Raw genomic sequence first — 16,318 nt, 5'->3', positions numbered from 1 at the left:
AGCCTAATGATGTCTGCTTGGTGAGGGGATGCACGTTTGCTTACATGCGGGTTGTCGTATTTTGGGGGGGTAATACAGAGCTGAAAACACCCCGTTATGACTTTTTTCGATAAGAACTAACAACCAGTGGGATTATCCATTTAACTGCACCTGTACAAGTAAGTACAACGTGTCCGAGTGCTATGACTCCCGTAGTGAGCTTGTTAGGTCATGAACGCATTTAAACAGCCGAATTCAAAAAGTTTGCCTTTTGGAGTTCTTTCGCGCCACAGAAAAGGAAACAAATAAGCATGCATGTGCGAGTTTGTTTTTGAGTGAGTGAGTGGTTGTATTATTAAAGGTGTTTCCTTTCGTCGGTCGGTGCCCTATGTTGCGCTCAAGTCGAATGGTGTAACATTAGCTATTTGTTATTGTTGATCGGTATCATCAACTAGACTAGTTGTTTCTGAAACGTTAACAAGCGTTCAGCTCCATCTGTGGTTGCAGATTAAAACGTGACGATGGACGATCGGGACGTTCTTATTGCTGGATTATCCCTGACTGTGAGTCCATGCGGTGCCGCTGCAGGCAGCGTGTTACATTTTCACCCCAGTAGTACCGAACTGGCAATAATATAAAAGTGGCAAACGAAAGCACCTCTCTTGGTCCTGTTTGACTGTTCCGGTCTTATTACTATTCCGCATGTGGTATTTAAACAGCACCACCGTCTTGGAGCGCAGTGTGTCTAACTAGCTCCGACCATTGCTTAATTAGGTGTGCCTGAAAAAGGTCAGCATGTTTATATTTGCCAGAGAGCACCGACTAATGTCCCAATGTCTTTGTCAGCTGCTCCCTTTCAGAGCGTGTTCCACCCTAGATGATACCCTCTCGTTTCTTTCTTTCTTTTTTGGGACTTTAATTAACTGCACCAGGGCAGACTGAGTTTCATTTTGGGAACATCTTTACAGAACACATAGTAACACATAGGTGTAACCCATGATGTTTATTTCTAAACATCTTTGTGGTAACTAATAGGCTATAAAGTTTATCTGCCTGGCCTCCTGTAGACCCATTTAGTCCATTTAATTCAAGAACACATGTTCACAGATACTGCCGCTAACCCTGTAATTTACTTGTACAAATCCACTTTTGTTGAAAGTTAGCATGTTCAGATGATTCAGATTGGTTCCTTCATCTCCATCATAAAACTGAGTATATTTGAATGTGAAAGTAATGTCACTAAAAATGCATTAGAAAGTGCATTTTGAAATATACACTTTTATCAGGTTGATGATGAAGTACCTGACGGGGGTTTTGACATTCTAAGTGTAGGTATGTGGCCTGACCATCTTGGATTTATATTTAAAAATCGCCTGGTGATTTTGGAGATGGTCCAAGGGGGATATTGGACCCTTGCTCTGGAAGGAAAGCCTCTAGTTCTTTGAGAGTTGAAAGAGGTTGAAATGTACTCTGCATGGGGTGTTCCAGAACTTTCCATGAAGATTAAATGATTTTTGGATCTGGTGATTGGGGAGGACATGGAAGGTATTTGACTTCATCCTGGTGTTTATGAAACCACTCTTGAATCCATTTAGCAGGATGTATGTGGCCATTTTTGTCTTAGAAAATGGGACCATCACAATGAAATGATGTTTGCACCATAGGGTGCACCTGATCACCTAAAACAGCTTTTTATTCCTTTGGCCTAATTCTACCATGAAGACCAATATTCAGACCCAGTGACTCCCACAGAATGGCTGTATATGCATAACAGATCCACCACCATGTTTAACAGTTGGGAACAGGCAAAGTGGGTTGAAGGCTTGCTTTAACTTTCTCCAAACATAAAGCTGTCCAGACATAAGTGAAAGAGGAGACAACTCATCAGACTTTACTACTTTCTTCCATTACTCAGAAGTCCAGGTTTTGTGCTCCAGCGGGATATGTGTTGTTGTGGATTGTCTTTTGTTGCAAGTGGTTTCCAAATATCAAACCCTACCATAAATATCAGCTTTACGAAGCATTAAAGTTTTGGTTGAGACTGGGTCAAGGAGGTGTAGATACAGTTCTGTGGTTATTTTTGAGGCCATTTTTTGTCATTTTTAGCAGGTATCTGTCCTTCCCTGCCAGTAAACTTCAACTTCAGACCACTGTTCTTCTGGTCATGACTGTTAGATCTCTCATATTGCTTATGTCGCATATTAATGTGTGTTTACATTAATATAATATAATATAATATTATGTATATATATGTGTGTATATATATATATATATATATATATATATATATATATATATATATATATATAAATAATGTGTATATATAAACATATTTCATAGCAGAAGCAATATATATTGACATTAAAACACTTGTGGACCTCTTTTTAAATTGTGATTTAGTTACTTCAAAATATGAGTTCATTTGGTATTTTCATTATTTTGACTACACCGTGTATGTATGTATATAACATACCTGTGCATAGAGGGATTGATAGGCGTAGATTTCACTACAGATTTCATAGTAATATGTTCAAATCAAAGATATTTTGCTTTTTGTTTATTTTTTCCATGCAGAAATGAATGAAAAATGTCATACACCTAGGGTTGTCAAAATAACGAGTTAATTTTGATTAATTATAAAAAAAAAAATGTGTCAAAAAAGATTAACGCACGTTAATCACACTCTATGATGCCCCTTGACCCCATACGTCACTGTGCATTTAAGCATTTATCATACCCAACTGCAGGCTAGCTAGTTTCTTTTATATCATAAATGGAAATGTATGGATTTGAGCTGTCAGTAAATGCGAATTAAGTTCGCATTGGTGTAATCAAGAATTGCATCGGAACATCTGTAAAGCGGAGTGATTTACAGTCTCCCTACAGCAGTCGGTCCAGTAACTTAAACAGATCTATTTGTTCTCATCAATGCATTCCCTAAAATGCATTGTACTATCAGGGCAGAAGTGTAGTCTTAACATACCATCTATTGCCTACAAAATGGGGGGAAAAAAGGGAGATCTACAAGGCTGGAGAAAATACCTGCATACACACCAGGCAGCATGTCCTCCCCACTTCTACTGGTGTAGGGAAAAAGAAGGATGAGGAGCACAGGGCGCACTTTCTCTGATGCTGCTCAGATAAGGTGCTTTAGTCTTGCTTAGTCTTGTACATGTGTGCTGCATTGCCTTGACACTGAAACTTGACATAGAAGATGTGGAGGGCATAGAGGACGTTGAGGGCTTTCAGATATGACTCTGTGGTCATGACTGTGCCCCCTAGAGCTCAGTGCAACTTATTGTTTCACCAAATTATTACTGCACCAATCCCACCCCATGCAGTGGATTGTTCTAATGTGGTATGAAAAGAATTACCTCCTACCAGTAGTACCAGTCCTGCATAGCTATCACTGTGAAGTCATAGTGAGAAAAGCATGTAATGAATGAGATGTGTGTCCTTTTTTAGTGTCTCTGTGTTGCAGTGTTAAAATGGGAGGAAAAGACCCCATCATCAGGGACCAGTTAAGGAATCGGAATCTCTGGGTAGATGTAATCAGCTGTACACACCAAGCCATGTCTAGTTGCTTGACACTGTTTGCCTGCAACAATGCACAGCACAGGATGTTCTGCACAATAGGTTTTGCAGTTTGATGGGTTTAGAATTTGATTTGGAACCGTGTGTGGAAAGTGCTCTGACATTATGCCTGCTCCTTTGATCTAGAACAAATCCTGCTCCGTGTTAGCAGCTCTTGAACTTGAGCTGTTGGACTCAGCCTGGTGTGGGGTAAGACATGTTCTACAGAGGTAGCTCCAGACTTGGAGAATTGTGCAGGTTCATTAGGGGAAGGGTTTTTTTATTTTTTTTATTTTTTGTTTTTTGGAGGGGGCGGGCAGAATCTGAGAATGAACAAGAGGGAAGAGGGAAGAGGTGAATTCGCCCCCATACCACCCTCTTTGCTAGCTCCGTGGTCTCTTCAAGCCCCTGGACCTAACAGGAAGACACCACTGTTCTGCAGAGCGGAGCCAGGGAGCACGTTTGTAAGCCAAGCACAACATCCCCTTGTCCTCCCTGCTTGCTCTGCTGGATTTCATTACCGTTCTGTTTATTTGTGTCTTTGTTCCCTCTGAGAATTATGGGGCATTTTCCCAGTGTGTGGAGCCGCAGTGGAGTCTCTGTGTCTGATCTTTTCCTTCACAATGACGCATCTCCAGGTTTATCTGAGACTATGGAGGAACAACAGGAGATTTAAGGAGGACTGGAAGTAGCCTGCGTTGGCCTGAAGAATCTTGTACATTCTCTGATTACCTTTTTGTGTGATGTGTTACAGTTTGGGACAAAAATGCTGCATTGGGCTCAGATCCAACCATGCATGGACATATCTCAAAACCAAAGTTCACTTCCAATAAATCATTCAAGACAATAGTAGCTAAGATTGTTTCGTTGTGTATCCACACCAGAAATATAGAGTTTCAGGTTGGGGTCAATGGCTATGCAAAGCTACTGAAAAGATTCCTACCCTGTCTGGGTAAACTTACCACCTAGCATACTTTTTCTGATTTATGCAACCCTGTTTTGGAATTGCCAGATTTATATTAGTCTTGTCTCATGACTCTGCACTCATGCAGGAGCACTGACGCGAGACAAACCCAATCCTCCAATACACTTGGATGCAGCCAATGGGTATTTTTCACACTGCAAGTTGCACCATGTACTGTGGGCACCAGTTGGAGGATAGGCACTACTCCACCAATATCATCTGAACAACTCGAAGGTATCTGACCAACTGCAATGGTGCCTGAGAGCAGTGAGACAAGAAAACCCTTTCCCAGTGGAAGCTAACTTGTTTTTCCACTGTACCAGTACTGTACTGGTGATTCTTGAAAGATGGTACCTGACAGATTGGACAGCCAGATGGCTTTCAAACCCAGGTTGTAGGGCTCATCCCGCACTCGAGAAGAGTTCTTTGCCTACTGAGCTGCTCGGGAGCCAAAACCATCAGTCGACAAAATGGAAATCGCACATAAAGGGTTAGCGAGCTTATCATAACTGTCCTGGCAATGTCTTCTGTTCCACGAGACTGAAAGCAATTGACAGTGTACCCATTTTAGAATAAACTTGAAGTTTTTAGATCAGACTTTACCAAATGTGTGCTTAGTTTTTTTAGATTTTGTGGCTTGTTGCTATATCTCAGGCAGGACCCCCTGTTTCAGGTACCAGTTATCGATATACATTTTCCTGACTTTTCTGGTGATTTTGTTATGTCTAGCCTTTTTCCCCCTATTTGGTATTGCCAGTTAAACACCCTCTATGCTTGTAAGTGCAATCATTTGATACAATTGGATGCAGCCAAGAGTTATTATTCACAAAACAAGTGCCATAATACACCGCAGTGGGGCAGACATCAATTGGAGGATCCCCAGTGATCACCAGGGGATGTTGCAGGCATTTCACAGGTCATTGGGGGACATGTGGAAGAAAGACAAGGGAATCCTGCTAACACACCAATCCGTACCTAAGGTGGCCAATTTGAAGCGCTACTGTGGAGTTCTGATTACTTTTGGCTGTCTTGGCTTGAACCATGGCTGCCAGGCTCAGCCTGTGCTCGGGCCACTTTAGCTGATACAGCCACCAGAAAATTCACAGTTAACTCATAGCTTAAGTTTCCTAAATTCTGCTCCCCAAGGGACGTTAAGAGTTGATTATATATTTTCATGCTTAGCTGTTTGTTTTTTAAGTCATCAGGTGTTTACCAGCAGCAAAAATATTTGGCTATTTGGTCTCTTCCTCGTTTAAAGGCAATGGTCCATTTATCAACCTTTGTTCTGCTGTTTGATCCTTATTAGAGAAGTTAATTTTTGACCACACTGTGTAGCATTTGAGAAGCTTCTAAAGTAATATGGTGCATGTTTTCAATGACAATGTCATCAAGTACACTTTAATTATTAAAAATATTAAAGCGGTAAGATGTCATGTAGTAGTGGTCCTGTATGAATGTCAAACCTGAACAAAATGCAATTTAAGCAGCTCTTAAATCTATGAATTACACAGTTAAAATACTGGTCTTTGTACTCACAAGTAGCAGTGTCATTGTATTTTATGGCAAAGTCACATATTGCGTTTGTTCTGCATGGCAAATGTGTTAGTCAATGGGTTACAATGTACCTTTCTTCCTGAAAAAATTCAACTTCAACTAACCAGGTAATATAATCTTTGATGTACTTACCTTGTATGCATGTCTCAAACACAGGATGTTCAGGTATGGACAATTTCAGCTTTCTGTTTAGTGGCTTCTGTGGTGCCATCTAGTGGTGCCATTGCTCCCTCACATATTTTGAATATAATATATGACATACAATGTACATGTCAATATATCACACATCAGTGGTGGGCTGAAATAACCGACAAGGTTTCAAAGATGCACCATTTCAATGCTGTGTTTGTAGTTCCAAACCACAGCCTATACATTTCTACTTTTTCTGTGGAATCTTGCATTTTGTGTCTGACTGCAGGAAGATGTAGTAATCTTATCTTCCCCCATTTTAACAGGTGACCTAAACCATCTCTCTTATTACTGTACTACGGTGCCTAATTTGGGTCAAACTACTGAAAACTCAAGTATTTGGAATGAGAGTTCAGCACATTCAGTTAAACTGTTGGCGTTGCAAATGCACTCTTCCATGTGGCAATCATGTGATTTGGATTATCAAGATGAAATAATGATTTATGTAGTACCACTCCACTGGAATGAACTGGATATGTTCTATATGTTGGATTAGGGTCTGGTACAGATGATTCTGCTGCAAAGTTATGGATTGAGATCCTCTTTTTACAAATAGAAGAGGCCTGAATCTACTTCTGGAACTCTGAGTTGTCCCTGCAGTCCTTAAGAGATTCTAGGTCACGTTAACATTCTATAGTCTTGTAAGGTCACTGTCACAGTAGGCCCTGGGTGCTAATTACAGATTTAGCCACATTGGACTCTGGGATTTCTTAAACAATTGTGCCCACTTTAGTTAAACCATTACAGACAAACTTTTTTCCACAGACGTGCGATACTTTTGCCCATGCAGGCTAGCATTTGTTGGCAGAACAAAAAGGGGAATAAAAACTAGAATGTCTGAACATAGTAATAGTATGAGGAACAGCAATGTGCACAACCTGAAAGCAGCCCACTTCATGGATATTGTTTAAAGATATATAGGTATCAAACATGTACGCCTGGTATTTGGGGGAATCTTACCTACCAGGGCTATGTTTTGGATATATCATCTAAATACAATGTCACTGAAAGGCTTGGACATCAATCCCCTTTTCTAGTCCATCCTAACTCAAAGGGATTGTTTCTCATGTTATTTTGTGTACAGGTGTACATGATAGGTCATGTTGGCTAGTTGAGTATTGAGCTGCATGAAGGGACCTGCCCCGACTTCCTGTTTATGTCAAGAAGACGTCACTTATTCATACTGAATGTGGCGTGATTTAAATCTCAGATATGGTGTATTCTTTGACTGCCCTCTAAGTAGTCCATTGCTGCACAGACATAATGTGATGACAATGCAGTAAATATGCCTTCCTCTGTGGTGTCTTTGATCTGCGTAAAGTAATGATCTGCATAGGCTAAGTCAAGTTGAATATTGATGTTAGTGAAAGACGTCATGTCAGTGACATTATGACGGTACCGAATATTTAAGTTCACGCTGGCCTTGGGCAGTGGCCTTTGGCAGTGGCAACCAGGTGGTCTGTGTGGTCATACAAGTTTGTGTACTCCTCAGCATCACCCATGGTCTCTCCTAGAGTTTGTGCTGAGGTGGTATATTTTCCAAACCAAATGGAGAAAGCTATGCACATTAGCCACCATAATATCCTTCTGGACAGTTTCCAAAAGTGTAAAAATGACATTTCAGCTTGCAAAGCAGGTAGATATAGATAGTCATACAGTGCTAATAATTAATGATTTGTGTGGCTCACTAGTACGCTCACTAGTGAAATGGGATGATATGTCCCCCTGACTGCTCAATTACAAGAGCTGCTACTCCTCTCCTCTATCCCAGCTTTAGGCAGCTCCTCAAGACCAGCAAATGCTGACTTAGTGGCTGCATGGATTCCTAGAACAATTTACATACTTTATTGGATCATGTCTTAACAATATCAATTTGAAATGAACAGCAATGCTTTTTGTCTCTTTCTTCAGTGGCATATGGTATTTTTTATGTTTAAGGCGAACTCACTTTTTGACGAGGGACTCAAGTTTAAAGCGTGTTATTCTGTTGAAAAGGGGCTTTCACCTACAGTCTTGATCCCTCATTGATCACAGAATATGTAGTACATATTGCCATTTTTGTTCATGTTCTTTAACCAAGGGAACTCATGAAGCCGCTCTTCTTGGATCACACATGCTGTTGGCTTCTTTGCACATGATACACCAGGTTTGGCATTGATGAAGGTTTGCCTGTCACCAACGTCGCTTAAACTATTATTCACACTAAATTTGACAGATTTATTGTCCTCTGCTGATTCATTTCCTTTTGTAATAATGGATTTTACAGTATGTTTCATTTCTTTTCTAAGCCTATAGAGCAATGTTCAACACAGTGCACAGTGTTTGTGCTAAAGATGATACCAGATTAGCAAGCAAATTGGTTAGCAAGTCTCTAACAGTGCATGAAGTAACAATTGGATATGATTTATTAGATGTACTGAATTGCTTAAACAGAATCTGTGTCATCAGACAACAGGTATCGAGAAAGACTGACTGTTACTAAAGAGCCTTTTTAGCACTACTTTTTATTTTCATGTTGATCACACAGGGGCAATTACGTAGTCACGCATGTGTGACCCATTCAGAATTCCAGGTCACACAGCAAAAATCAAACCAAATTGGTAGAAATTGAGAGCTCTGTGACATAGTTAATTTTATTTCTTGAGTAAGATCTAAGGTGTCTCTGAAACCCTTGGCATTTTAATCAGCTGAATCCACCACAGAGAGAACCACAGTGAGATTCCTTTGAGGGCATTGGGCTTTGTGTAAACTGCCATTTTAAGGATCACGGATATGGGCGGGGTGGTATGTCCATGTGTGGGAGACGGGGTTAGTGGATGCTAAGTGCTGGTAAGTCCCTTTCTTCCCAGGAATCACCAGATGTGACTTGATGGGGGCTGCTAGAGGGGAATTCTAAGCACGGAAAGCTGACAGTCTGGTTTGTACATCCTTTGCTGGCTCAAAAACTATCCAGCAGCTCTTCCTCCCCACTAATGACTCATCCTTCACCCTCCCCATCGGAGACCACGGTGCCTAGTCTTGTGGAATGCTCTCACTGTCACTGGCAGGGGTTCCAGTGACAGTTTTACCATAGTGTAAGCAGACACTTAGGGAGTGTAATCAGTAAGTAGGTTTCGATATTGCTGATATTTATCATGTTGCTTTGTGAGTTCAGGTAAATAGGGAACTACTTGCATATTGCCAAAATCTGACAGATTTTATGGTCTGTTAGTCATTACATTAACTTTCATTAGGTTTAATGTAAAGCAACAGAGCAACCCAACCAAACTGGCAACTTGGCAACATTTGTATTTTGTCTTGACCACTGCTTTATTACCCAACTTTTTGAAATCTTTTTGAATCCTACAAGCTTAACTTCACATATATCCTATTTACTGCAAAATGCTGTCTCAATGATGAGAATGCTACAAGTGCTAGATGTTAAAAAGTTCCCTTGAAACTGTAAAGGTGAAAATGATAAAGCCAGTCTGAGCAGTTGGAATAAACATGTTTTGATTTTTTTAAGGATTAAATGAATTTTATCTGAACCCACCAGCTTGCTTTCACTTTGTTGACTTGTATCAAGTATTTCTGCCATACTTCTGACATCAACATCTAACATTACAAGGCAGGTGACTCATTTTTCTAGAGTATTTTGTAGGCAGACAGGGCTCTCTTTCCTGTTATTGTTCATGTGACAGCCTGTCTAACTCCCCCCCCCCCCCCCCCAACACACACACACACACACACACACACACACACACACACACAGAGTGGCTGAAAAGTAAGGGAAAACCTTGCTAAGTTGGGAGGAGGTTCACACCTGGCAGGTGGAGGGCAGTACAGTCTCATTGGTTCAGAATACCACATGACCTTGCCTCTCCCCTCCCACAGATCCACACATACTGCAACAAGACTTCCTCTGAAACAGAGAGAGAGAGCCAGTTGAAGAGGTTGCAACTTTCAGCTGAGGAAAGCTTGGAACAAAGAACAAATTATTCAAGTATAAAACGTGAGTACTACGAGGAGAGATTGGTTAATGTGGTTTCCTTTTCTAAAAGAGACAGCCCCTCTGCCTGAACTTCTAGCATTTCAGACAAGTGACCCTAAGATGAGCTGTAGCGGTAATCACTCCCAGCTTTTCATTGTATGAGCAAAGCTGTTTAACTCTGTTACAGAGGGTCTTTTTGTGCATCTGTCTGCAAATGTAATTATGGACGGGCTAGGGATCCTAAATAACAAGAGCTTTAACAACTGTACTCCTAGAGGCAGTATTCTTTTTTTTATGATTTTGGAATGTAAGAAGGCAGCGTTTTGGTGTCTTTGTGAGAACTGATCCACCACCACAGGTGATGGGCTAGGTAGAATTACTGCTAAAATCAAAGAGGACTGTGTTTCACTACCAGTCTCTAAGCTAGAAGGCGTAAACCTGGTATGAGAAGTTCAGTTTTCATCCAGTTGTTGCTAATATCAATGAATAGCATCCTTAGCTGCCACATGTTTAGCCGACTGTTCTCTGGTATGATTGTCACATTAAGCTGACATGTTAATGTCTATAATGTTTGTATTTCTATTTTCCTTCACTGTAGTGTTGTGAGATGTGGATGTCTGTTGTAGTCCTTGTCTCTACCTAAGCCTGAATCTTGCTTGCTTTTGTTGTTGATGACAGATTTACATTGAGGTTGCTGCCAGTTGCTAGGCTGTTGCTAGAGTTTCCAGTTTTAACAACTGGAGTACAGCGTGTAAATTTATAGTGAGGAAGAAAAGTGAGTGGAACTTTTTTTGGGGGAAGGGGAGTGCTTCCATTGATTCTTCAATTCAACAAACTGATTTGTTTGTTTCACTTTCCTGTTCCAGTCAAGGGGATGAATTGTGTCTCGTACTTTAAACTGACCTGAAAAATTGTCTTTTGAGTCAGTAACCATGATACATGATGACCTCTTGCCTCTAAAAGATATAGTATTGGATTCTTTGTGTTGCAATTTTAATCTTTACGATGAAGCCCTTGTGTTTTTTCTTGCACAAATAAGCCAAATCTCCCAGGTTCTCCCAGAACACGTAATATGGGCAGTGATCTGATTAGAAAATCAGCGAAATTAGAAAATCTGTGATTATCACTAGGCTGATGGCTTGTGTGCTCAGGCTTCATGTGGAGTTGAGAGCTGGTTTGGTACTGCTGCGTTATGTAACACTGCTATCAGCTGGACACCATCGTTGTTCATTTGAGTAACTCAAACGTTTTGAGGCCGAGGTGAGTTGTGGGTTGTTTCTCTCCGTTGTTTAGGGTGATAATAAATGTCATTTTTTGGTGCCAGAAAACATTCAGCCATTCAATCTGCAATTACAGGCAAGCTCAGAAAGGGTCTCCTTATTCACTGTATTTAATATGCTGTTATAGATCACTTTCTTATGTTGCTCAATATTGCACAATATACTTGACCCCTCATGAATGTTTGGAGGACATTGGCTTTCCCTTCCTTCACAGCGTCTTTTTGTGACTTTTAAAGCAATACGAGCCCATTTTTATTAAAAGAACCTTGGATTCACGACAGCATTCCCAAAACAGGGACAGCAGAGACAAGGGCTTATTTTACTTATACCAGCCTCCTCAGTATTCTCTAATACATCCAACTAGAGCTTATGTACTACTTTACTACTTACTTACTACTACTTTATCTCAAATCTCAAGAGCATTGCTTCCAGCTGTTCCAGCCCAGGTCATGTGTTCTACTTGTTGTCCAATGGTATCACTGAAGGGTGTTTTTGGCATTCTTGGCATTTTTTGCTTAAAAAAGTCATAAGGACATTATCGTAATACCTTACAGCTATCTTATAGGTATTCTGCTTCAAAGACTGGGGAGTTGCTGTGTGACTGCTTGAATTGAAATTCCATTTAAAATGTTTCAGGTTGTTCTAAGTAAATCGACGTTAGAAGGTCACCTGTACTGCAGCCGCTCTTCTGATCTGAATTTGGCTCTGTGTAAATGTAAAGGGCTCTGCTGAGACCCTGTGTTTGACTGGTGTTCAGTCTGGAGGTGGGGGTGAGGACTTCTACCTCCTCTGTCCAAGGGGCCCGTCTGAGGCCCGGTTGGGGCAGTGAGAGGACCTGCATGTCACATGTTTGCACCTCAGAGGCCTGTCTCACACGGGTCACATGACACTAGTCATAATAAGAGGACTGCTTGATTTTGGTGGGATTTTTTTTTTGCTGCGAGGCAGTACATTCCAGCACGGCACAGCACTACCGTGATAAAATACCGGACGTTCCGCAACATTTCCTCTCAACAGTGTCTTAAATTATCTGAATGAATTAAGGAATGAGGCAGGAACTGTGTGTTTTTAAAATCTGTGTGTCATTGTAGGATATGACTTGGAATGTTGGACCATTAGTTGCTGAATTACTGAGTTTCACTTTGTAGATCCACATCAAAGCACATTCTGTGATGTTTTCTGCTCCAGTACACTTACTGCATGTTAACAAATCCCTGTATAACCACATGAATAGGATTTTTTTCATAACCCAAACAGCCCAATTGCCACAGTATTTTTGCAATATGTTACACTGTTTGCCTGTACTCCTTGTAAATTACACATCTGTAAGCACTATGCTGACTGTGTCCATTGAGTCACAGAGAGTCACTAAGGTAAGGGCCACAATAATTTTGGCACAGCCCTGACCTGGTTGAGATTTATGGGGCAGGATATTAGATGCAATAAACAATAAAGTGCTTTAGAGTTGGAAACATTTATTGCTTTTGAATTCTCTCTTGATTCTAAATGAACACATTTGTTCTCCCACACAGACACATACCTTTTGTTCAAATAAATGAACTCCCTTTTAGGGGTTTGAGGCATCTAGTTAATTGGACAGGAAGTTAAATTGTTTAGCTCACCCAGTGAGCGAATCATCCTACCAGTCACATATGTCTCATTGAAGGGGATGCTGGTTGAGCTGTCTAAGGAGCTGTCTGTCAGGTAGAAGGAGCAGAGAGTGCAGCGGGAATGAGTCAGATGACTCAGGGAATGAGAGTGGAGGGGTGTGTTTGTGCAGCACTGTCAGTATCCCACAGTCCCATTCTCAGGACAGAGTCGCTCCATGAGTAGCATGTTGAGTCATCGTTTCTCAGTGGTCTGGGAAAGACATCATGCAATCGAACCGATTGCATTTTGCCAGCTTGCAACAAGAAAAGGCAAAGCCAGGCATTGGTCACCGTTTTTGGCTTTGTGTACTCACAGTACATGTTATAGAAAAGTTTACTAAGCCTTGGGGACTCTTATGCCCATTGTTTTACATAAAGGATGGAATGAACAGAATAAAGGCAGAGATCACATTCAGACTTTACATTAAATAATTTGGCAGATGCCTTATCTAGAGCAAATTAAAAAGGGAAGGCAATGGAGTGCTTGTAACACCATGTGGACAAGAGACCTTAATCAAAACCCTCACCAAGAAGGGACAAATGACAGCGTAATTTTTGAACAGTTAAATTTTCCTAGTGTGTTTTGCTTAGGTTATGTAAATGTACTTATTGTGTTCAGATCAGATGAAGATCCCTACCATTAACCTGAGTGCTTACTGAAAATGGACTACTTCCCCCACTTTAGATTATCTGGATCTGATCTAAGCACAGTATGAGATGTGCAAGAGACTCTGCTTGTCTGTTGGGATAAGTTCAAAGGAGGCCCTTTGTAGATCCACTAATCTCTATATAATATGTATGTATTAGTCTAATAATCGGTATCCACCATCACTATCCACCTGATATAAACATCAGATGATCTGCACTGCAACTGCTTTGAACTCATGCCAGCAAGAAAACAAGTGTGGCTGTAGGTGCTACGGTGAGAAACCAGTTTCCACCCTGCAGCCAGTGGTAATGTGATATAGATATGTTGCCACAGAGGAATGAAAGTACTGTGTGCTGCAGCCAAAGCATGACAAGGGTTAAAAATGAGGATATGGAGGAAAGGAAAAGGCTTTCATTTTTAAGGCTGTCATTGTGACAGTTGTATTGGTTTGGTAAGGTTATTACATTATTTTCCAGGAATTTGACATTTGTCATCTGTGGTCATTTATTTATTCTCAGTTAAGACTGAAAATTGGTTAGATTTTTAAATTTCTGTCAGATTTATTGCATCCTTTCTGAAGATGATGTACAAAGCACTTAGCTGTGACTGTTTGGTCTGTGTGCCAATAACCATTACAGATGAACTGTGTGTAAAAGGTAGGACTTATTACCGTAATCTGACGTTCTGCAGGTTGTCCGTAAGGTCCCCCTCTCTGACAGATTGGCTCTGTCATGGCTTGTCACAGCATTTTGCAGCTGCATTTTGTCTGCCTTTGTAAGGTCTGCATTGTTAGTAATGTTGGCACAGGATGGTGCTTATTAAAAGGAAGCATGGTGAGAATAGGCCTCCTCAGCTATATGATGTGTTCCACATGTCACGCTCTAATCCGCAAATGACAGCAGCTGCCGGTGGGTCTGCAGGTTCCTGCCTGTTCCGGACTCCAGTCTGTCTACTGCAGGAAACAGGTGGATGGCTGACATCATTGTGACATCACCGCGTGGGAAGACCGCACACCTGCAAGGCAGACCTTGTCAGCAGGTCATGTGGCCCACTTTGTGACATCACAGTCTGACTCAGACACTCAGGCAGGAAACAGTTGTCTGTGGTACAGATATAGAGGTTAAGAAGCCAGGCTTGCAAGCACAAAGTTGCAGGTTGGCTCCCCAGGTGAGGCAATGCTACCAGAAATGAACAATGCTCAGTAAAAATTTTGGCTGTATGAATTGATAATGTGAGAAATGGAAGTCACTCCAGATTTATATGAGCGCAGAAGAGCCGTGTCTTCACATTTTTCTCACTATCCTTAAGAGAAATCTGAAGACACAGCTCTTCTGCGCTCACCTGAACACCAGAAACGCTACCACCTAAAGCAATTTCTTATTGTAAACTTTGTTTTCCATTAAAAGAAAAAAAAAAAATACTCTATGGTTTCATGCACTTTGCACTTTTATCTCTACCAGCTAGCTTGTACCTTGTCTGGCCAACTATTGAAACTTTGTCATGCAGTGCTTCTTATATTGTTGACTCCTTATTGGCATTTTGCTTGTGTTGTACTCTGCCTTACTTGTAAGTTGCTTTGGATAAAAGCATCTGCCAAATGAATTAATATAAATATGCCAGATGTGTAAAGTAATATAAAGTAATGTAAAGTAATATAATGTTGGAAGTATACGCACTTAACTTCCCTTAGGTTTCTAGGCTGTCTAGTTTTGGGTTAGTTAACCTGTGGCAGTGCTTGAACAATGTTGTGCTGACACTCACTGGTCTGGGAGTGCTGTTAGCCTGGTCTGACACTGTTGCTAATTTAATTTGAATGGATACACTCCTGTTCTTTAGTGCTGGAAGTGGCTCTGCATAAGAGTGTCATCTTCACTGAGGCTCATCATTCTTGGGTTGTTTTAATGAGATGAATGTGTGGAATTTGATTTCTGGTATCCACAGATTGGTTGAGTGACTTGGTTGGTGGTGTATAGCTCCCATCCTCTTTCTGTAGACCTGTGCAGAGTCAGCGCTCTGCTTAGCAAGTCTGACGAGGCCCTGTCCCCTATTCCTGTTCCTAGGCATCAAGACATGGCAGCAGCACCTTTCAGCCGCAGTCAGTGGGCATCCCAGTCGCTCCGGGTCACTGCCAGGGAGCTGTCGCTGGTCAGCGCGCGGGGCAAAAGCAACGCCATCGCTGAGCGCTTCTCCAAGTGAGTGCACGCACACACACACACACACACACACACACACACACACACACACACACACACACACACACACACACACACACACACACACACACACACACACACACACACACACACACACACACACACACACACACACACACACACACACGGTCGCGCGTGTGGAGATACATGCACCTACTGAGCAAATCCCATCCCCCACATCTTGCACACAGTCGCTCACTCACTCCCTTGTTTTCTTTCTCTCTCACCCACACGGTAACTGTAGACTCATGCATGTGTGCTGACCGTGCTGCTCTGTCTGTGCACGATCTGTCCTCAC

The 16,318-nt window shown here is 41.4% G+C and overlaps 1 protein-coding gene across 2 annotated transcripts in view; it reads left to right on the top strand.

Annotated features, from left to right (window-relative positions):
* The window catches only part of lima1a (LIM domain and actin binding 1a), a 34,978-nt gene continuing 18,660 nt past the window's right edge, over positions 1 to 16,318 (top strand). Inside the window, exons 1-2 of one of the 2 annotated variants that reach the window (XM_036534053.1) lie at positions 1 to 158; positions 15,868 to 15,999. In XM_036534053.1, coding sequence (XP_036389946.1) covers positions 15,878 to 15,999 — 122 coding nt within the window. In that variant the 5' untranslated portion in view covers positions 1 to 158; positions 15,868 to 15,877. Of the gene's footprint in view, positions 159 to 10,158; positions 10,251 to 15,867; positions 16,000 to 16,318 lie in introns of those variants that run through there. The other variant, XM_036534051.1, reaches the window with a different exon arrangement.

Source organism: Megalops cyprinoides, chromosome 7, assembly GCF_013368585.1.
Source record: "Megalops cyprinoides isolate fMegCyp1 chromosome 7, fMegCyp1.pri, whole genome shotgun sequence".
Taxonomy (NCBI): domain Eukaryota; kingdom Metazoa; phylum Chordata; class Actinopteri; order Elopiformes; family Megalopidae; genus Megalops; species Megalops cyprinoides.
Note: the sequence above shows the minus strand (reverse complement) of the source record. Positions and strands in the feature narration are given on the sequence as shown.